Here is a 24008-nt window from a genome sequence, read left to right as displayed (position 1 = left end):
TGTATGAGAAAAATCCATAGGTCGACATTTTTCCAAAGAAATGGAGGTAAAATGATTAGTCTAATTCTAAAATCTATAGCATATAGAAAGAACAATGAGGAGGGAGGGAGGGAGAGGGAGAAGAAGGGAGGAAGGAAGGGGACCAGAGAAAGGGAAGGGAGAGAGATGGATATAAGTAACAACAGAAGGTAAAATCTGCAGAAATCATATAGAAAACAAATTTATCTTGATTAATCAAACCTCAAATCATTCATTACTTTAAAATATAGTTGTGTAAAATTCTTTTCAATTGCATAACAGCCTCATTTCTTCAAACTGTCCAAGAGCCCTTCCTTAATTAACCTTAACCACTTGCTTTGGTTATCATCCATTTCTAAATCTCTTTGAAATTTTTTTCTAAGCCCAAGCACAGCATATTTAAAGAAACGACCATGGTTGGTGCAAAAGGAAAGAAAATTATGACCAAGGCCAGAATTAATCTTAGGATGCAAGAGATAGATGTTTATGAATATTAACATATTAATACTTTTTGTTTTATAAAACTTTCCCTTGTTCAAACTTTTATGGTTTTTCCACGATACTCTTTTTATATATGGTCTTATGTCTCTAATTGCTTGCTTTATTTTTAGGGGTATTCACCCCAACACCACTTCTCACATTCTTTTTCAGGAGAAAAACATTATTATTAAAAGTGTGAAATAGTTATTAGTTATGTATATGTTTCTCTTTCTTTCTCTTTGTGTGTGTGTCTGTGTTTGTGTGTGTGCGTGTGTGTTTAAGGGGTAAATATTCTGCATTCTGTTACTATATTTTAAAACAATAATGCCAAAGTAAGTTTGAGTTTAACAATATCTTTTTTAGGTAAATGTGCTTTCTTTTGATTGCTTGATATTAAGACATTAATAGTTATATCTAAATAAGGACTTTTCATAATAATTACATCTAAGGGCTTACCACCTAAGAGAGTTTCAAGCCGAATGTCAACAAAGAGATTATGACTGTGTAATCCAGATACTGAGGGTATGTGATGCTTTATAAACAATTCAAATGTGTTGTCACAGTCTGACGATGGCATCTATATGGTTGAAAAAACTTTATTATTTTATTCAAATATTGATATCATGACATGAGATAAATGAGTCTAGGACAATGAAATGAGGTTCTTGGGGCTGTTAAATACTTAAGGGCTAGTGTAGCAGAGGTAACATGTATTCTCTAAATGGCATATTGAAGTGTCAAAATTAGCCTACTTTCACAGATTACAAAGAATAGAAATTATCAAAAGGAATGTAATTTATGCCTGTGCTGGAATAATATTGTGCAACAAGGGAAAAAATATGACCTAAAAGCATATATAGTCTGATCTCTCTCTGAACCAGTAAGTTTCATTCATTCAATTGCTGTTGGAAAAATGTCTGTGAAGCTCATGATAACAGCACCTTTATAACAGCAAGAAATTTGGGAGGAGTTTTAAGAAAAGAGAAACCAGTGAAGATAATTTTTCATCATTCTAACAGATGTCACTATTCGCGATCCAGTCTCCTTTTTCTTCAGTAGTGATTAGGATAATAGCTTAGGTCAGATCATAATAGCCTGAGTTAAGTGGAGAGTGACAGAGCAAAGCAGAGAAAAAAGCAGCAAGTAGGAATTTGTGATCCTCAAGATCAATTATGCTGATGACTCTCAATTAGGACAGAAACATCAAAATTTACAATGAAGGAACAAAAAGCACATTTAAGATGACATGGACACAAATAGGAAGGCTTCCTAAGATTTCTGGCTTTGGTAACTGAGTAAAATCTACCAGGAGAAGGAATGTAGGCAGGGAAGCCGCAGGTTTGGAGAGATGACAACATGAGTTCAGTTTTAGATATATTGCAATCGACATCCCCATGGGACGCTCAGAGCCCAGGCCACCAGCAAAGGGAAGACATAACTGGATTATCATTTGCCAAAAGTATGAAGAAGTAAATTTTGTAAAAGCAAAAAAATATTTTGTTTTGGTTTGATGATCATTAGGGGGAGCCCCAGCACCTTTAATGATTCTTTACATCGAGATCAGAAATCTTGCCACAGTTTCAGGGGGGAAAAAAGTTGTTTTATACAGAAAGTTAGCATTTTATAAAAATTGGCTGCATATCAGTGACTCAAATGTGTCTGCAGTGTTTGTGGAATAGGATTGAAATGTTTTTTTCAAATTGCCAATTGTCCCTATATTTTTTCCTGGAGCATATAATGGCAAGGAGGTACCTTGACAACATTAAATATACTGAATTTCTTAAAATACCATGGGATCTCTTAAGATACAATTCAAAGAATAAAAAATATCTCCAATGTCATCATCACTCTACCTCCTCCAGGATGAAGAAGACACATCACAGAGTAAAAACAAGAAAGTATCTGCCCATTGTCCTCTCCATTGCTTTGATCTAGAATTGTTTAAATCCAAGAGCAGCATGCATGGCTTACCCATCCCTCATTTATATCCAAGCTGTAATTTTGACATGATTGTCTACTTTTTTGGTCACTAAAATTTTGTAAGAGCATATGCTGCAGTGATGTGAAACCTGAGTCTTTAACTGTACATTATCGGTAGGCAAAAATAATCAATTTCCATTTGGATATCTGCCAGTCCCCATAGTACAATTGTGTATTGAAGAATGCATGAGTGGCTGCATAATGTCGTACACCTTTAATGATCCATTTGATATGCTGGTGATTAAATCTAATGAGCATGATCAAAGTCTTGGATAATTGCCAAACAGTCACATTAGAAAAAAACATGAATGGGAAGTCAGCTTGGTACAGTGTGTCTGGACAGAATGCAGGTGTTCACAGATAAAGTTTTATTGAAACAGCCAAACCTATTCATTTACACACTGTCTACAGCTGCATTTGCACTGTCACAGTAGAGTTGAGAAATGATTGACCGTATGGCCACAAGCCTAAAACATCTGTGCTTTTGTAGAAAATGTTCATCAACCTGGACCTTTAGGAAGTTGATAATTTTCTAGCAAAATATAACAATCTAGAAGTAGAAAACTTGAATAGACCAGTTACTATAGACAAAAATGGAAAAGTGATTTTAAAAATCTACTTTCGAAAAAGCCTCCAGATTTCACTGAGTTTTATTTAAAGTTAAAAAAAAGTTTTAATGTCATTTAAACTATTTCAGGCCATTAGAAAACATTAAGTTCTTATATTCATTTTATGACTACAGTAAAGTCTCAATACCAAAACCAAATATAAATAGTATAAAAAAGAAAACTGTACATCAATATTACTTATAAATATAAATGCAGAAATTCTAAATGAAATTACAGTGACACATCTATAACAATGCATCCTGTTATCCATGTCACCCCAATAATTTTTAATAAAAAAATTTAAAAACAGGACTATTGCAATAAAAAATATATTAAATACCCATGGAAAATTGTTTTCATTGTGATAGTAAAATATTTTCACATTATAAATATTTACATGTTTATTTTAAAAATAGAATTGCAGAAAGCATAAGTACAATTTAATTTATATTTTAGAAAAATAAGTGTGGTGAAGACCAGGTAGGAGGCTATTACAGTATTGTGGGAAAGAGTTGGTAGTAACTCATAACTATCTCTCATTTTTTTCCCCTGAGTAGACTTGGGAATTAACTGGGGTTTCTTCAAATTATTTATTGTGCTAAATTCTGAGTCTGTCTACTTCTAGAGCTGTTCCTAAATGAACCTGTGATGTTTTACATATTCTTGTATGCCTATATATCTTTTAACAAGGATATTGGTGGGAGCTGCAGAAGCCTTTGTAAATACAAACTCACACATTCAGTTATATTAAAGGTCATATTTTTAAAGAGCAAGAAAACGTGTTTTTTAACTTTCTGTTTCTTACTTTAAATGCTTTCCCCCAGCCCTGACATTTGCTTTATTTTATGGATCTGCTTTTCAACTTCATTTTAACATCAAAATTTTCCTCAAAATTTTCCATTTTTTTCTTTTAATACTAATCCAAGGAAAGAAAACCATTAGTGATACTAATAAAATATTTTCTCTTTTATTTTAAAAAACCTTTCCTATTTCCTATGCAATCTGAATTAACATGTTCTGTGTCCTTCAATGCTCCCTTATACATTATTTCTTGACTTATGAATTGTCTTGATCTTTATTTGCCTATTATTTTATTGAGACCATATATTTGTATGTATATGTGTGTATAGTGTGTGTGTGTGTGTGTGTAGTGATGTTGATGACTGCTGATTGAGCAGAGTGGTGGTTGTTTAAGGTTGGGGTGGCTGTGGCAATTCCCTAAAATAAGACAACAATGAAGTTTACCACATCAGTTGACTTTTCCTTTCATGAATGATTTATCGGTAGCATGTGATGCTGTTTGATAGCACTTTACTCGCAAAACATCTTGAAAAATGGAGTAAATCCTTTCAAACCCTGCTGTTTCTTTATCAACTAAATTTATGCAATATTCTAAATCTTTTGTTGTCATTTCAACAACCTTCATAAAATCTTCACCAGGAGTAGATTTTACCTCCGGAAACCACTTTTTTTTTTCTTTTTTCTTTTTTCTTTTTTGCTTATCCATAAGAAGCAACTCCTCATCCATTAAAGTTTTATTATGAGATCGCAGCAATTTAGTTCTAATTCTAGTTCTAATTCTAGTTCTCTTGCTATTTCTATCACATTTACAATTACTTCCGTGAATGAAGTCTTGAACCTTTCAACTTAATCAAAACTCCTGTAAATGTTAATATTTTCACTTCTTCCATAAATCATGAATGTCCTTAATGCAAAAGGTTTTTGTTTTGCACAGATCCATCAGAGGAATCATTGTCTATGGCAGCTATAGCCTTACAAAACATATTTCTTAAAAAATAAGACTTGAAAGTCAAAATTACTCCTTGATGCATAGGCTGCAAAATGAATATTGCATTAGCAGGCATGAAAACAACATTAGTCTTTTATAAACTTTCATCATTGCTCTTGGGTGACCAGGTGCATTGTCAACGAGCATCGTATTTTGAGAGGAACTTTTTTTCTGAGTAGTAATCTCAACAGTGGGCTTAAAATAGTCAGTAAACCATGTTGTAAATAGTTGTGTTGCCATCCAAGCTTTGCTGTTCCATTTATAGAGCCCTGTGCTCTATAAATGTGGAGCAGATTGAGCATAATTCTTAAGGTTCAGAGGATTTTCAGAATGATAAATGAGCTCTGGCTTCAGCTTGAAGTCACTGCATTAGTCCCCACCAAAAGAGTCAGCCTGTTCTCTGAAGCTTTGAAATGAGACAGTGACTTCTCTCTAGCTATGAAAGTCCCAGTTGACATCTTCTTCTGATATGAGGCTATTTCATCTACATTGAAAATGTGTTGTTTACTGTAACCACCTTCATTAATTATGTTAACTAGGTCTTCTGTATAACTTGCTGCAGCTTCTACATCAGCACTTGCTATTTTACCATGTACTTTTATGTTATGAAAATAACTTCTTTCCTTAAACCTCATGAATAAATCTATGCTAGCTTCAGAATTTTCTTCTGCAGCTCCCTCACCTCTCTCAGCCTTCATAGAATTAAAGAGAGTTAAGGCCTTGCTCTGGATTAGGAAATGTTGTAAGCGATTTGACCTATCTAGACCACTAAAACTTTCTGCATATCAGCAATAAGGCTGTTTCATTTTTTGCCATTGATGTGTTCACTGGAGTAGCACTTACAATTTCCTTCAAGAATTTTCCTTTGCATTCTGTTTAGCATAAGATGTCTACCTTTCAGCCTGTCTTGGCTTTCAAGATGTACCTTTGTCGCTAAGCTTAATCATATCTGGCTTTTGATTTAAAGTGAGAGATGTATGACTCTTTTTTTCCCTTGAGCACTTGGAGGCCATTGAAGGGTTATTAATTGGCCTAATTTCAATATTGTTGTGTCTCAGGGAATAGGGAGGCCCAAGGCAAGGGAGAGAGACAGGGGATAGTCGATAAGTAGGGCAGTCAGAACACAAACAACATTTATCAATTAAGTTTGCTGTCTTAAATGGACACAGTTCATGGCACCCCAACACAATTATAATAGTATCATCAAGGATCACTGATCAGAGATCATCATAAAAATCTAGTAATGAAAAAATGAAATATTGAGAGAATTATCAAATTGTGACACAGAGACATGAAGTGAGCAAATGCTGTTGGAAAAAATGGTGCTGATAGACTTGCTTGATGCAGGATTGCCACAAACCTTCAATTTGTAAAAAAATGCAATATCTGTGAAAGGCAATAAAACAAAGCTCAATAAAACAAGGTATGCTTGCATAATTTATGAAACACATAGAAATATATATTTGTATTTAGATATTTTATACATGCATTCAATTAATCATACATATGATTATAAGCTATGGTGAGTTCTATAAATCAGTAGGATTCTACTCTAGATATTAACAAGGAAGAACCACCTTTAGGTAGGGTCCGCAGGGAAAGGCTATATTTAAATTATAGCTGTAAGCTATTGCAAGATTTATGCAAGAACATGCCATGATTGGAATTGTATATTTCACAGCTCATTCTGTGTTCTGTGGAGACATTGGATTGGTGTGCAGCAAAATCAGAAAATGTAACTGTATTTTTCTAATTACAAAGCCATGGTGACAAAGAATGTGCAGATGTAAAAAGAAAATGGATTTATATTTTTGGACTGTTTTGGAGAGCCAAGATTAAGATAACCACCAAATGGTTCTTCTCTCAGGTTTCTCAGTATGTTTGAAATTCTTTCAATACTATTCTGTAAATAAAAAGAACATAATAAAATTTACTGAATTGTAGCATTGTTTAAAAGGAAAATGTGTAATGGATTGGTATATACATGCCAGAAAACCTTAGGAAAATATGTAATCAAGAGTCAACAATTTATATAGTTGAACCTCATAATGTCAACTAAAAGTAACATTAGAATTCTAATCCCATTAGCAGATACAACAACTATTTCAATCAAATCCCAACCTTGGACTATTTTTCTTGCCTCTCGTTTGATTTCAGTCTGCTGCATCTTTGTGTTTGTAATATCAGAAGCACTTTTCTATTTCTGATTATCTGTTACACTATACAGATAATACCACATTATCCCAAGAGAACAACAGTTCAAGCTGGCCTATTGAACCTGAAATTCTCTTAAAAGGAACAGAGAAAAATGCAAGAATAGACGATGTTTTCACCCAGAACACCAAGTCAATTTCATTTCTCAGACTCAGTTTGTGGTCCTTTTGTATCCTTTGTACTCTAGTTGCTTCTTTACAGTGGGCAACAGGAATAAAGATAACAGCTAGATCACACAGTTTTGGAAAAGAAGTATTAACTGTGCCATCTCTGACTAGTGGAGTGTTTTTGTCTCCTAAATGTAGGTGCCAAACCAAATAATGTTAACCACTTTTTATCATGTCATACTGCTGATAACAGAATAAGTGTCTGCTTGTTTCTATTTAAAAACCATGGTAACCCAAGAAGAAAAAGCTGTGAAATTACACAGTTGTGAGAAAATTGATTTCTTTTCTCTCCAAATCCAAATCTTGATGGAGATTTTCTTTTCTATCTCTTGTAACATGAATAAATGGGCTGAGGGCTTGTGCTCAGATGTCTCTTCTGAGATCAATGATTGGTTTTAAGGAAAGATTGCATTAACTCTAAGAACCTAATATATGAAATTATATTCTGAAGAAAAATTTAATGTTTATTATAAAAGGTTACCTTTCAAGCTCTCATTCTAGTAATGATATTGCATATTGTTGCCTGATTAGACCCACAGAGCTTCTCAGATATTCTTTTCTTCCTTTAAAACATTTAAGGGTGAACTTACAAAATAAAGATTTTTCTTTAAAGGAGACCTTGAGTATAATAGGAACAAAATAATCTATTAATAAGGTGATGAACTAATTTCCCTATTGCAAAATTAATAGTCACATTGGCTGCATTCGTTACTCTGATATTAAGATTATCAGAGACATGAATGGTTGGTAAGTCACTTGATTTGCAGAGTCTTCTGCTTGTAACATGTAAAACATCAGTAAAATTTTTAAAAACTTCGTTGAAATGGACACACAGCCAACAGAAAATTTTGATTCTCAGTAACAATTTTAATATTTATTATCCAGTGAAGAGATTAATGTTAGAAATAGTCTATTACTGTTAAAACAGCTTGGAACACAATGTGTACTCACTACATTATGTAGCCTGTCCTAGAGGCATTTAGACAATTAAATATTTTTGATTAATACATTATTCCTTCTTACTCTACCTTTTACTATAACATATTTATAATGTGGCTTGAAGCATATATGAGTTCACTTTATAAAATACAGATGTGCCTGTTTGCTAAATGATATTTAAAGTCTTTGATTAGATTTTTACGACGATTTCAGCTATCTAAATGCATATTTTTTCTTCCAAGAAAAATGATTCTTTGCATTTTAATTAAACTCTATCTCAGAATTGCATTTTAAATTATTTCTTAAGGCACTATATAATGTATCCTATAGTAAGGGTTTACACTATAAAGCTTTTTGTCAATATATAGAAATAATTTTGTTTTAACAGAAAATGAAAGATTAAGCTTGGTATCTGTTGGGATTCATGAAGTTTCTCTTCATTTCAAATATGTGCTAGTGTTTCTATAGAAAACAAAAATTTTTAAGAATTATGCCTAATTAACTAACTAGTCATATTTGGTTCATTCATAGGGATGGTGTCTGTAGTGGTTTCTTGCAAAAGTCTTTGGAGAGCCTCTCTAAACTTTCTTCATGCAATATGAGGTTGATTGTTTTGATAAAATGAGAGAGACAAACCATGACTAAAAGTCTCACACCAGATTCAGATTTGTGGAAACCTTTATATAGATCTAGAAGTGACCAAGGGATTGGGGCTGGTACTAATTGGTAAGGGATATCAAACCGAAATAGAACATTTTATTTTCCTTCCCATAATAAGTTGTGCTGTGAAAAAGATTACACAATCTTTTACACATGAATAATTTTGGGGTCTTGTAAGTACATGCATAGAATGCAATGGTTGAAAAGCTATCCTGGTTTGCTGAGGTGGGCCATTAGGGTCAAGTAATCAATTTGTCGATCTCTGATTTCATAAACCCCATTTCTAATTATTTGACTTCCCATTGAAACTTTACTACAGGGAAGGAATGATAATCTACATCATTTTATAATTAACATTACTCATCACACATTAATAGATTGGCATTTATTTATATATATCAATGAATACTGTAGATTCTTTCCTCTCATTAGTGGACAAATATATATATATATATATATATATATATATATATATATATATATATATATATATATATATATATATATATATTTGATAAACTTTGACCATTATTACACCTTCATGGTGCCCAGATGACAAGACCAAAGTAGAAAAATTAAAAATTGTATCTATTTTAGTCACTAACCAGCAAATCTTAATGCATCATTTTGTGGTGGCGATATTGTGGGAATGACCACTTTACATATTACTCATTTATCATTTATCTGTCTTCACCTGGAGAGTCCAATGTATCAATAGAATCCAGACATTTAATTTTCTATAGAGTTGTGAAAGTATACCAGTTGTCAGTGTAGGTATTCCTCTCTCATAATCCTTGACTTTATGCAGTAAGTCTCAGAGGAAATTACTTGTCTACTTGAAATTGGCACACCTCTCACCTACTCTCTAGTAGCTCTTTGAAGTTTACTTCTAAGTGTTTGATGTGTATAGGGAAAGGCTTTCTGCAGAAACTGCTGAGTTTAAGGCAGAATTGGTCAAGTGCCCCCTGTCTGTTCTTAGAACTTAATTGTCCCAGGCCAGTTCAAAGAAAAAGAAGGGCTTGTGAAGTAGAGTATACACAAATATCAAAATGCGTAACAAGATACAACACCAAAAGCATACACAACAAAATAAAAATTGATAAATTGGACCTCATCAAAATTTAAAACTTTTATGCTTCAAATGACATTATTGACAAAGTGAAAAAACAATACATAGAATGTGAGAAAATATTTGCAAATGAAAATAGGATGGGATTAATATCTAGAATATATAAAGAACTCTTACAACTCAACAACAAAAATCAAACAACCTTATTCAAAATTAGGCAAAAGACTTAAACAGAATTTCTCCAAAGATCTACAAATGGCCAATAAGCATATGAAAAGATGCTCAATATCACTATTCATTAGGGACATTCATATCAAAACTATAATGATATACCACTTCACACACATTAGGCTGTCTGCTATCAAAAAAATTAACAAGTGTTGTTGAGAATTCAGAGAAATATTAGTACAGTGCATTTATACTCTACTAACGTAGATTATTTTTTGTCAGTGGAAACATCTACTTGCCTTCAGATTCTACAAACACATACTTAGGCATTTTATTAAACAATTACATTAGGTTTCTTGATGATCTTCTTTAATCAGTCCTATTTTTCATTATTTATAATTTCGGATTACTTTATTTTTATATTAAACTCTAGGTACCAAAGAAATCTGAAGGATGAAAATTAGTATCATAAAATCGTGAATGTTATGAATTTTATTTAAACTCCCACAGTTGTTATACAATATAATATTGCTTCTCTATTGACTTGTTGTAAGGTATACAGATGTGTACTCTTGCTGTAGGCTATATTTTGTACCCCTTATTTTTTGGAGGGAGATTGCCTAAACAATATGAACATAATTCAACATTTTTAATGCATTTCTCATATTTTATTAAGATTTGACATCATTGCATGCAATAAAACCAGACTTGACTTTTTATAAATTAACTCAAAATTCTTTAGAGGAACATACATCACGTATGTCATTCCTATTAACTAAAAGGGTAAATTTGCTTCCAAATTGGAATGCACTGACATATAAGGAAGAAAAAGCTGGGTTCTAAGACTTGTGTTCTGTCACTGACTTGCCCTGTAATTTTGAGTTAATGCTGTAAACTGAGTCTTTTTTCTCATTGACAAAGAGTTATTGGACTAGATGTCTTATGAGATCATTTAAATGAATGAACATGGTTGTGTACCAGTAAAACTTTATTAACAAAACAGTCAGAAGGCTAGGTTTGGTCAATGGCCTATAGTTTACCACCTCCTAATTTAGAAGATAGTATTGTTGAAGCTAATATACTTTTATGGAATCACAGAAGATATTGTGGAAGTAGGTTTTAAATAAAACACAATTAGAAATAATGAAAGAGTGGCACTGTTGAATTTTTCTCTTTTAGGCTTAAATTAATTAAACAGGAAATACCACAAGATAAGGCCATATTATACTTTAATTCCTGGTGGAGCTCTTGGAAATCTATTATGCACCAAGATTGGATATATAAAGAAGTATATGCATAAGAAAATTTGTTATTCAAATTGGGCAAAATGAACATCTCATTTCTATTAAGTAGGAACAAATAGAATTTTTTTTAAAATGTAGCTTAGCTGAACTAAATCTAAAAAATCTATGTGCAAACAATTTTTTCAACTGTTGCAGTTCTTTCCTCCACATAAGGCACATTTTATTGCTTTAAGCAGTAAAATCAAGCAGGGGTATTTACCATCGGCCAGATTGTGTTGAGATTCACATATATCATATCATTTATTTAACACAATAATAACACTACAAAGTTTGTGATAATATTTTTCAAGTGAGGAAACTGTACTTCAGATGGCTCAGTTAATAAGTATATGTATAATCAATTTCAGAACTATGTATAACATCAAAGTCCATGTTCTTAACTATTATACATCTTTCAGGCTTATCACTATTTCTCCTTCAGATATCACCAATCTTATGTTTTGTTTTGTTCTTAGTTGATCAAATATGAAATGCTGAGGAAAAAATATAGCAATATTTAATCATATTTTCAAAACCTAGAGAAAAAAACCTAGAAATAATTCAAGTAATTCACAGGTAAAAGCCCTTCCACGTTTTTCCCATAGATATTAGGCAACGTCCTTTTTATCAACCATCAGTTGTGTTGATAGTGGTTTCTTTGACAGTGAAAGACTGTACTGGCTTTTCCTTTGTTCCTCTCTCACTCTAACCACTTTCTCACCCATGATCTCTGGGATTACCTCCCAAATAAACTACCTGTACACGAGTCTGTGTCTCAGGTACCATTCTTGAGGGAAAATCAAGCTAAGACACAACTATTTTAGGTAGCACCCTCTAAGCACTTTCAATCCCCACACTGCCTTAAATATTCTTCCTGGGCATTCCCAAAGCACTCATGACTTTGTTAATAAAAACCTAAGATAAATTTACATAGTTTAAACTTACCTAGTAACTGATTGCTGTTATAAGATATCTTACAACTGCTATAATTTTATTAGTTCTCTCTCTTTTTTTGACCTTTTGCTATATATATAGACTATACAATACATGAGCCCTTCATGTATTTCCTGACATTTGATCTTTCATCTGTCTTTGCTTCGCATTCTCAAATAATTAGTGAGGCATAGAAGGGCTGGAGCATGCCTTACAATTTTCTTTCTATTTCTAATATTTAATACTCACCAAGTAACTACAGGGCATTAGATACTGACTCAGTGGTGTTTCATAGTTCTCTAAGAAGCTACATAGTCCTTGAGAATGGAACACACATTTTCAGCTCAGAATTAAAACAGGAAGTTTCTTTTTATGCCATATAAAGTTGAAAATTCTCCTTTGTAACTATGTCAATGATATTTAGAACAAAATATATAACCTTAAAAGAGTTGGTACAGCAACACATCCATTTCTACTGACAAGCCGAGAGGTAGTTACTATTTTGCACTGTGTTGTGGTAGGAAGCAGAGTGTTCCACTGAAGTTAATTGATTTAAAAGTCACTACTTAATGTATTAGTAGAGACTTAAGTAAAATCTAGGGACTCACTTTTTTTATTGCCTTGAAGCAACAATTGTACATGGAAATCATGTGTAAATCAAAGAAGGAAGAAGCAAGCAGATTCCTAGCACTTTCAGCAAATAAAGGTAATTCTGTGTACATTAAGCTGTCACAAATGAAAGCACATGGAGAATGGAAAGCTTTTGCCTCATGAATTGTGTAAAGGAGCTTAGTGGGAGCAGTAACCTCAGCTATATTCAGACAATGGCAGAGTCAGATAGGGTGGTCAGGTACACAATGTGATGAGAGTAGATAATTCATAGACACAGACAATTGCTAATATCTAAAATAATTACATTATATATTTTGTGAACTCAGTTCATTTCATTTTTAGTGATTTAATTTTTAAATTAAAACTATCCAACTAAAAAAAAAGAATGAAAAGCACAGCCTCATATAGTTCTGTAAGAATGTGCTATATTTAATCTAGCTTTCAATTTTGAGAAAAGTTTTTACTCAATAAACAGTTTGTGCAAAGAACAGTATCTGAAGAATTCAAAACATACTTTTATAAACAGGTTATGTCTGAAATTTTCCACCTAGAAATAATTGGTGAGACATAATTTTAAGAGACATTAGCTTTGGAGAATTAATAAGAAATTGTATTTTATAATTACCAATGTAAGGAGCAGTTAGAAAAGCTGTTCTTAACCCTTACTTTTACCATCACACACATGATGACTAAGTCACCTGAGCCACTATTTCCATAGGCATCATTAAATTTTGCTACATAGTTTAAATGAATGTCAGTAATAATCATGGACTATTACCTTCAATATATATAAGATAAGCTATGATATCATCCCTATTTTACTACTGGTGAAGACAGATTTGAAATGAGGAGAGTAAACAATTCATACACTTTCTTTTTGCATTATTAAGCCATTCTTTTTTGCATATGAAGGGGACCAAAGTTTTGCCTCCCCCAAATGTGCCTTCTAGGATAGTGATTTTAAGCTGGTTATTAAGAAACAAAAGACTCCAAAAGAAACTATGACCCTCCCTTTCTTTACCTAAGAGATTAAGATAGAAAGGCCGCTCCAGGAAGGGTTGTTAGCATATTCACCTTAGCATTAGATAGGGAGGATCCACGCAGAGTCCTGTTAGTTAGATTCCCTTCTGTGTCCTTTGTTTCTGAGTTGCCTATCAGGAATTTGTTTACCATGTGTTTCTATGTGTTTTGGCTACCTGTGAAATGCCTATCTCTCTCTCAAAATCCCAGACACCTGCCCTGCTCTCTCCTTTCTCCATATAAACCTCAACTGCCCAATGCCTCTTTGGGAGTGTCATTCTTATGGCACTCCCAAATGTGCATGCATATAGTAAACTTTGGACATTTAATTTTAACCCAGCTAGAAGAACTTAGAAGGTGGGAGGAAAATGATTTTTTTAGCCCCTACACATACCTCTAGATTAACATTTGTGTACCATAAAGCTTTCAAATATTATTTGAAAATTAATCCAAAATGACAAGTGTCATGGAATTTTCATAATAATAATGTGAGGACAAGGATAATTCCATACTATGGGGTTTAATACAAAACTACATTTAAAAATATAAAAATAGATCCTTCCCCTTCCCAGCGCACCCAGTGGCACACTAGTATCCAAAGCCCAAAAGTTTGTTACCGAAGATGATGAATGCTGACATGGATCCAGTTGATGCTGAAAATCAGGTGGAACTGGAGGAGAAAACACGACTTATTAATCAAGTGTTGGAACTCCAACACACACTTGAAGATCTCTCTGTAAGAGGAGATGCAGTTAAGGAAGTAAATCTGAAGCTAAAATCAGAAAACCAAGTTCTTGGACAATATATAGAAAACCTCGTGTCAGCCTCTAGTGTTTTTCAAACGACTGACACAAAAAGCAAAAGAAAGTAAGGGATAGCTGTCCCTTCTGTCTATGGAGTCGCTGCTGATCTTTTTTTCTTTAAATGTTGGATAGATTCCAGGAGTTAAAGTACTTTTGTTCGTGACTTCATTTACTGTTTATCATGATAATGTCAGATCTAGGCAAAATTTAGAGCATAACAGAAGACTTCCATAAGTTTGTGTATTATGTTAGTCTATGAAAATGTGAAAATGTATTGTAGAGACTTTATAATTAGAAATGCATATATTTATGAAATTTGATAATGTTTTATCAAGGTTGCTTTGATTTATAGATTTAGCACTGTCTTTTATTCTAGGCATAGTTAGGAGATACAAGAAAATAATCATCAGGTTGTGAAAGTGACCAAAATCATGTACTAAATGCACAGTTTTATGTACTCTGTCCACCATCTTGTGCCTCTTCTCCATTTGCTTCTTCTTTCCCATTTCCCTTCTCCCAAAGGAAAAAATTGGTTTCCCATTTGTAATAGTAATTTCAGTAGTTAATCATCTGGAGAGTAACCTGAACTCTAATTATTGAAACTTAACCAAAATAAGATATTTTTTCAGTTAGGGCTTGTTATTTGTTAGTCGTACACCCACATAACGATGTTTGAGTCACTAACAGACTACAGATATGATGGGTGGTATACCGTATAGCTAAGGTGTATAGTGGGCTCTACCATCTAGATTTATGTAAGTATACTCTATGATGTTTGCCTAACAATGCCTTTCTCAGAACATATTCTTCTAGTTAAGCAGTACATGATTGTATTTAGTAATAAGATAGGATTGTTGGTTTCCTTTTAATCAACTGAAAATAGAGGTTATAAAAATGAACAGTTTTCCTTGAATCTGAATTGTCAAATTGGGAAATTTGTTGTTGAAAACTTCCTTTTACACTAGATAACTTGGTATCTGAAAAGATGAGCTCTGGTTATGTATGTATGTTCGAAATAGAAAAAAATGTTTAAGAAAAAGTAAGTTATAAGTTGATTGTGGTGGCCAGAATAAAGGAAGACACATAGACCCATCTATTTCCTAGTTTATTTAGCCACTATTATGTGGTAGCATAAACTACAACAGAGTATATATTCTTTCTCTTCTCATTCAACTGTGATGTCTTATGAATTTTTAAAAATTATTTATTTATTTGTTTGTTTATTTACTTATTTATTTTATGTTGACATTGGTTAACGAAATCCAATAAGTTTCAGCTGTACATTTTAATAGTAAGGCATATATATATTTACACTGTGTTCACCTCCTATAGTTAGATTTCTTTCTGTCACCACATATTTGACCCCTTTTACCCAGTTAAACTCCCCCTTACCCCCTCTTCCTCCTTATGCATTTTTTAATCTTGTATAGGATATAGTACTCATATTTTCACATATAATCTTGTATAAGATATAATACTCATATTCTCACATACCTGTCAATGAATGTTTGTATTATTCATTTATCTAATTGGCAAATATTTATGAAGTATGAGTTTTTTGCTAGACTCTGTATCCCTTTCAAAGTTATATTGAGTAATAATGATATCAAATATTCAAATCTTATATGTAAAATTTCATATAATCTGCATAAACTGTAGGGGAGGTTTTATTATTTTTCTGATTTTTCAAATTAAGAAACTGTGATACAAGATATTTAAGTAACATGTTCAGAGTCACACATAGCTAAGAATTGGTAGAACCTGGAATACAAACCTGACTAGTCTGGCTTCAGAGTCATGCTCGACCTCCTTAGAATCTTACTTAGGAGAAAGTACATGGACATTCAAAATGATGAACCTATAGTACAATACTTAAATAAGAGTATAAAATAAAGCCTAAGCAATAGGAAATAAGAATAGATCTACTCTGTGTAAATTTTATGTTCTTCATCTCAGAAATGTATCAGCTGCTTCTTGGACTCTGAGGTATCTTCTTTAGTAATTCCACAATTCCATAAAAAGAAAAATCTTTTACAGTGTGTATGTATCAAATCAACATGAAGTATATTTTAAATATCTTACAATTTTGTCTGGCAATTAACCTGCAATAAAACTGAAATTTAAAGAAATAAGTGTACCACGGTCAAGCGATATTTATTCTTGGAATTCAAAGATGGTTCAACATATGTAAGTCATAAATATGATACACCACGTTAACAGAATGGAGGATAAAAATCATGTGATCATCTCAATAAATGCAGAAAAAACATCTGACAAAATTCAACATCAATAAGCATGTTCTTATAACAATATCTGCTGTTGTTAGTCTTGGCCCACAAGAAAACAGACACCACTGAGCTTTTCATGACACGAGGGCTCCTCTCAACTAGGCATTTCTCATGCTTTGGTAATTGTAATGTCTTCTGGACCATCTTGCAGGATGTCTTAATGTCCCCTTTTGCTCCACTCTTCCAGTAGCTACCAGGCCAGGTATTGCATTCCTACCTTACTTAATATGGGCTGTTGCTCTTCCCAAGTTTCTAGTATCATTTTAGCAGCATTTTGGAATCATCTTCTAGGATCTTTGCCAAACTATTAAATCCTGTGTTGCAAGAGAATGCTTTAATTTCATTAAACTCTTCTTTAAGCAGTATTATGTACCTTCATCCCTTTGTCCAGCATGTCCAAGATACAGATCCTGTATGTATGTTTACTAGTTGCTACAACTTCTTCAAGGTACAGTTTCTAATTTTTGATCTGTTGGCCGGGAGGCAAAGTAGGGCCAAATTGGTAAGAAGTTCATATTATGTGGCTGAGAAGGTGTGTCTGCACCACCTTCAAGCAAGGGAGGAGCACTAACCCTTAACAAGGAAGCATATACTACCTTAAGGGACTCCTTGTGTCCAAGGAAATCTGAGGATTTAAGATTTAAATTTCATCAACCCCAACCCATAGGCAAATGCCTCATTCCTTTCTAATCAGAGCCCCCAAGTAGCATGACTGACCTGTCTAAATTGAGAATCTAGCTTTCTCCTGAGTTCTGCTACTTTTATGATAAAATTCTGAGCTGATTCTCAGCTTTCTCTGCCCATCTGCTGTTGGATACGAGAACGTTCCTGTAAAGGAGGGATTATTTTGTTCACACTTAGATTTTAATTGATGACCTCTCACCTTTTCTTTTATTCCTCCAGATGATCACTTGCCCCTACAACTATCCAGTTTTGTTACCATTATAATTACTATTTTCCTCATACATTTTATATGCCTCATACCTTTTACCACTAGTTGCACTTTTTAATTTTTACAGGTATACTTCAGAGTTCATCATCAGATGAAATTTTAACAATTATACTATTACCTGCACCTGAGATTATCCATGCTCCACTTGTTGTTAACAGGGGGCAATCCAGCTCAGTGTCAGAATCTCATTTTAGCATCTGTTTTCATCGACTACTGCTGGTACAAACTCATAGTGATTGTTTTTCTTGGGAAGTAAATGCAGAGATGGTGATTTGCATACAGAAGATTATTAGAAAGTGCTTTCAGTATTTACACTTGTGAAGAAAGGGAAGTAAGCAAAACTGGGAAGAGAGAAAACTTGGCTGAAATTGCAACAATTGCTTCAGCCAGCTCCATAGGGTAATATGAAGATAGCGAAGATCTGTAGAGTCTCATGTTGTGGATGAATTGGACTTTCGTATCCCAGCATTGCCCAGCATTCACTGTAATCGAAAAGGACAATTTATTAAGGCAAAGGACAAAATTCCCACATCATCAACTTTTTAAATACCTTTTAGGTGAACACTCTTATCTCAATTTTTCATTAACTTTGATGTATGTTTCCATAAAGTGAAAGACAGTTCTAACAAGGGAAAAAGACGTGTAAATGTTCACAAAAAATAAACATATGCACATACATGTCTAAAATTTCTACAGATTATATATCTAGAAGATAATACTTCAGTGTTTTACTGGTCTTTAAATCAAACCAGGTTGCCTTTAATATTTTTGTCATAAAATATAGATAAATTAATCTTAGTATTTAATTTAATTATAAATTACAATGATGTAATTATAAATTAATCATTAAAACCACATGGTAGGAATATGAAAGGTTAAAGAAGGAGTTAGGAATAGCTCTTTAAACATAGCTTGTTACTTTTTTGAATATTTTTATGAGAGAAAGTGTAACCCATAAAGAATGTAATTAAAAAAATAAAAGGTATATTTACAGTGTCCTAAAATAAATATGCATACTGCTATATTATGAAATTTTAAACATTTGTCTTAAATAGAAAGTTTTACTATAGATAATTTCATAAAAATATTATGAAGTTGCCCTAAAAGCTGTTGATCTGCTGTAGTTTGTTGTAACAAACATACTTTGCTCAAAATGAAAAAACTGAATTTCAAACACAGGCTATTCCAGGATACCAAAATGTACTTTTAGAGATAAATTTAAGACAAAGTTATCAGTTCTTTTCTGTTTAATGATTGTTGAGTCTATCTTAAATATTTTGGAGATAATGGTTAAGTGAGAATAAGATGATTAAAATTATATTAAAATCTTAGTATTTCTCTTTTATTGGTGAGGACACAATGGAATGTACAGATAAGCATTATAAAATTATACACCTGAAACTTATAATGTTATTAACCAATGTTAGCCCAATAAATTTAATTAAAACTAATATTAGTATTTGATTTAAAGACTAATTAAGTAAAATGCTTTCAGAAGTAAAATTAATATTTGTATATACCTGTGGTGCTATGGGCTATTTCAATTCTTTAAGAACAGTAAATTATAATTACTACTAATGAATTATTTTAGGTTAGTTTGTATAAATGCAGGATGCAGGTAGTGCTTCTACTTATGGTTTGATAATGATAGTAACTCTCAAAATACCTGAGTTCAACATTTCCATTAATATTAATTTCAAATCTACCACCACTTGCCTTGATTGTAACAATTGAGAAATTTTCATTCTTATGAGGCTCTGTGACATGACTTGCCCTCCATCGCCAAAAATGTATTAGTTGCATTTTAAAAATAATTTCATACTCTGCCACAGGATATAGTTTTCATTTAATCAAATCAATATCTCACATTACTTAAAAATTAGAGGGACAAATACTTTCAGTTAGGAATTGTCACTGTATAAGAGAAATCTTGCCTTTAAATTTACTTAAAGAATTCAATTTAACCACACAATGTAAGACTATTATAATTTTGAGTTTATATCATGTCAGTTTCAAGGTACCAGACATGGCATTTACCAACATATTAAATGTTAAATGTTATCTCTTTAGGGAATTACTCTGCTTCAAACCAAGCACTGACACCCCATTCTCATATATTTTAAAATGGAGATCATCAACTTGATCCTATATATATTCATTTTTATTTTTGTTAAGACAATTATTGAATTGGAAATTCAAATTTAATATTCACCCTAGAATTTAAGGAACTCTGAGGCAATTTGTTGTCCCCTATACAACATCAGTTTTGGAAGTTTTGCATACTTCCAAATAATACCATTAGAGAGGTTACTTTTGGAAGGATGTCTTTTATCTCAATTCAGAAAAAGATGGTCACAATACTTATTTCTCAACTCTTCCAAAATACCCATAAATCATAGCAAAGAAGTCTCTGAATTTCCTCCCACCATGAAGAGAAGAGTAGAGCCAATTCCAAAAAGAGAGCCTAGAGGGCACACTGAAAACTCCCAACAGCCTCACTGCATCCACCTTGAGGAAATAGGTGGCCAGATTGCCTTACATTGAAAAAAAAAAAAATCAACTTAAATAAAATGTATCAACCTCTTATTTCAGAATGATTTTGAGAATGCTTAAAGGCAGAAGTTTAAAACCTTTGAGTGAGGAAAATTATAACCACTACCACCGAAAGAGTAAATGCAACTACCCAGCATAAATAGGATGAGTCGTTTTTAAAAACAGAAGTTTTACAATTTTGTTATTATTGACAATATTATTTATTAAACTTTTCAATACAAGTGCCATGCACTTTTCTTGGTAGTAGTGGTAACAGAAATTGTAGTAGTAATAGATTCTTTTAGCACACACTACTAACCAGGAAATTATTAATCTTCTTAAGGACTCAATAATGTTGGTGATATTATCTATGTTTTAAAAGAGCTTTATGCTTTAGCAGGTTATCTATTGGCCAACAGCCAGATTAGAACCCGGATTTGTATATGGAGTCCGTGCAAATCTACCTTTCTCTCTTCACAAAGTGTTTTGAATTAGTTTCAACTTTACTGAATGTAGTCTTAATTGTGAATATATCTATAGTATTGACTAATGTCCTTCAATCATATTAAGGGTTATTTATCTCCTAACTAAAAAGTACAAGATTTATGCTTTGAATTCTTATGTTTTCCACTATGCAGCAAAGGTGTGAAAAGCTCTGAGGTATATTGTAAAAGGTAAACCTGGTTACATCGATTTAACCTGCTGTTTTCTGAAACAGACATATATATACACAGAATCACAGAATCTACTTTTTTGCTCAGTTTTCTTGCTCTCCCTCATCTTTCTGTTTCTTCTGTGAAAGCAGCCATTCAACTACACATTGAGAGATGCTTGCTTCATATTTTGGCATCACCTATTAATCCTAAAGCCAAAGAAAGACTCAATGTTCAAAGTTTAAGAGTATTAATTATATGTTCTTAAAAGACATCTCATTATAACAACAATACATTTAATTTCATGACTTCCTGTATGTCTTGAGAGGAAGGAGGAAAAAACAGATGTTAAAAATATTTGTTTTAAAGAAAATTACTTGGCAGTTTTCTGGAAACCATATGTAGTTTACATTTTTTTTTTTTGTCTCAAACTTAATTTATCGAGTAAGATTATATCTTTTGGGAGGCCATAAATGTAAGAACAGATTTATTCTACCTGCTTGTTACCCTAGCAGCCTTTAAACAGAATTTCATTTTAACTTGCATTTGTTATCTCCCTAGCCTTTACTTGATTTGCTAATGCCCTATATGAACAAAATCAATTAATTAAAAAAAAATCTTAGAATTTTAAAGATTATAAAGCCATGAAAAGAAAGCTGAAGGGAATTGCAAACTATTTCATTAATCCTTATAGTTTCTTAATGTGTGTGTGTGTGTGTGTGTGTGTGTGTGTGTGTGTGTGTATAAAGATCAATGAGTTAAATTGGCCATTTAGTCTCTTTACTAATAGGTAAAGTCAAATATAAATCTATTTGGAAAATACATTTTTGTTTATGTTTTCCTCATAAATTTATGAAAATAAAATCAAATGGTATACTAGAAATGAAAATACTTAAAGCTATAAATCATTATACATTTATTGGTTAATTATGTGCTTTGTATATATTTTATTTTCTGAAATAAAACTGCCTCATTTAAATTGCAATGGCATATATGCATTTTTCCAGGTTGTCATTTAATAGCTAATTAACGACATTCTGTTTAGTAAATCTGGGCAAGTAAACATATGATGCAGAGATGTAACCACAACCCCAGGCTTTTGTCGACAAGCTCCCTCTATGCTCCAGTATAATAGAAAAGTGTCACCTGATTCTTCGTATTTCATATCACTTCGCCATTTTGCACTGTGTAGAATTTGAGACTTTTGTTTAAGAAAATAGCTGTTTTATTTTTTTCTTCTATTTTATTCTTTTATTTTTACTGAGAGAAATACTCTCAGTAAACCAGTGCTCTGCTCTTTATGCCATCAGTGCACTTGGTAAATTTGAAAGGGCAGAGCCTGGAATAAATGTCAACTCCTGATCAAACAAAGAAGAGTAAAGAAAGATGAAAATAATAGACTAATTTATTGTTGACAGAACGTTCTTAAGCCCTTTTGAGAGAGACACTATCTGCTCTCTGCAAATGTCAAACCTACTAGCTGATGCTTCTTGACAAAGAGTATTGTTTATAAAATTGTTAAGAAGGCTATTATTTTATGGAACTCTCATGCTTTTTTCAGAGACTTTCTCTTCATTCTTATCTCCTTACTCCATCAGAAGCCTGTTTGATACCATATTACAGACTTCTCAAGCTAAATAACACAAAGGGGTGGGATTTAATAAAGGAGTTAAGAAGACACTTCATGATTGTGTGTGTGTGTGTGAAATGTATGAGTGTTATAAATGTTTGAATGCCTTTGTGCATCTGTTACTACTAATTGTTGCCATAACTAATTGTGAGCTCCAGAAATAACATAGAAATCTAATTTTTTATTTGAAATTCCTTAATTTCTAAATGTCAGTTTCTATTACGGGCTGAAGTGTGTCTGTCCTCCATCCACCTCCCTTCCCCCCAAATTCACATGTTGAAGTTCTAATTCCTAATAACCCAGTATGTGACTATATTTTGAGGTAGGGCTTTCAAATAGGTCATTAAGGTAAATGAGGTTATATGAGTGGACTCCAATCCAGTATGACTGGTGTCCAGAGAAGAAGAGGAGATTAGGACACCGATATTACACAGACCAAGGTCCTACCCTATTAGGACATAACAAGAAGGCACCATTTGTGAGACAAGGAGGCCTTAAAAGAAACCAAATCTGCCAACACCTTGATCTTGGACTTCTAGCCTCCAGAACTTTAAGAAAATAAATTTATTTGTTTAAACCAACCAGTCTGGGTTATTTTGTTTTGGCAGCCCTAGCAAACTAATGTAGTCTCCCTTTCAAAATATACTCCTTGTCAAATAAAACATGTCCAAGTGTCACATTTTGCCCAAGGTCTGCTAAATTTTACCTCTCCTTTATTTACTCATTCAGTTGTAGTTTATTTACTAAACTAGCTCTGTAGTTGGCCATTAATTGGCCAAAGCATGCAGTTTTAACTATTTTTAATTTTAATTAAATGTTTTATTTTAAAATAATTGTAAGGAGAGTCACATACAGATGTAAGAAATAATAGAAAAATAATAGAAAAATCCTTTGTATACTTTACTGAGTTTCTTCTAATGATAAAATAAATTAAATGTCATACTAGGATATTGCCATTAATAGACTCAACATACAGAACATTTCAGTCATCACATTCCCACCCATCATGTTGCCCTTTTACAGTCATACCCACATCCCTCCCACCACCATTCCCTTCTTATACCCTGAAACCACTAATGTGTTCTCCATTTCTATAATTTTGTCATTTTACAAGTGATATATCAATGGACTCATGTATAATTTTGAGGGATTAGCTTTCACTCAGCTTAATTTTCTGGCAATTCATCAAGATTTTAATGTATATTAGTAG

The 24008-nt window shown here is 32.6% G+C and overlaps 1 protein-coding gene across 2 annotated transcripts; it reads left to right on the top strand.

Moving 5' to 3' along the window:
- Positions 1-14537: 14537 nt before the first annotated feature.
- On the top strand, positions 14538-15138 carry LOC120609711 (short coiled-coil protein-like). 2 transcript variants are annotated; one of them, XM_039872441.1, is made up of 2 exons: positions 14563-14583; positions 14668-14811. In XM_039872441.1, exons 1-2 carry the CDS (start codon positions 14563-14565, stop codon positions 14809-14811), a joined length of 165 nt encoding a protein of 54 aa, XP_039728375.1. The 2 variants fall into 2 exon arrangements, with proteins under 2 accessions (XP_039728374.1, XP_039728375.1); XM_039872440.1 differs by having other exon boundaries at positions 14538-15138.
- Positions 15139-24008: the final 8870 nt, after the last annotated feature.

This window comes from Pteropus medius, unplaced genomic scaffold, assembly GCF_902729225.1.
Source record: "Pteropus medius unplaced genomic scaffold, Ma_sr-lr_union100, whole genome shotgun sequence".
NCBI lineage: Eukaryota > Metazoa > Chordata > Mammalia > Chiroptera > Pteropodidae > Pteropus > Pteropus medius.
This window is presented reverse-complemented; position numbering and strand designations above follow the sequence as displayed.

Excerpts from the sequence above, each read along its gene's own strand:
- LOC120609711 (XM_039872440.1), top strand. The coding sequence starts at position 14,563 with ATGATGAATGCTGACATGGATCCAGTTGATGCTGAAAATCAGGTGGAA.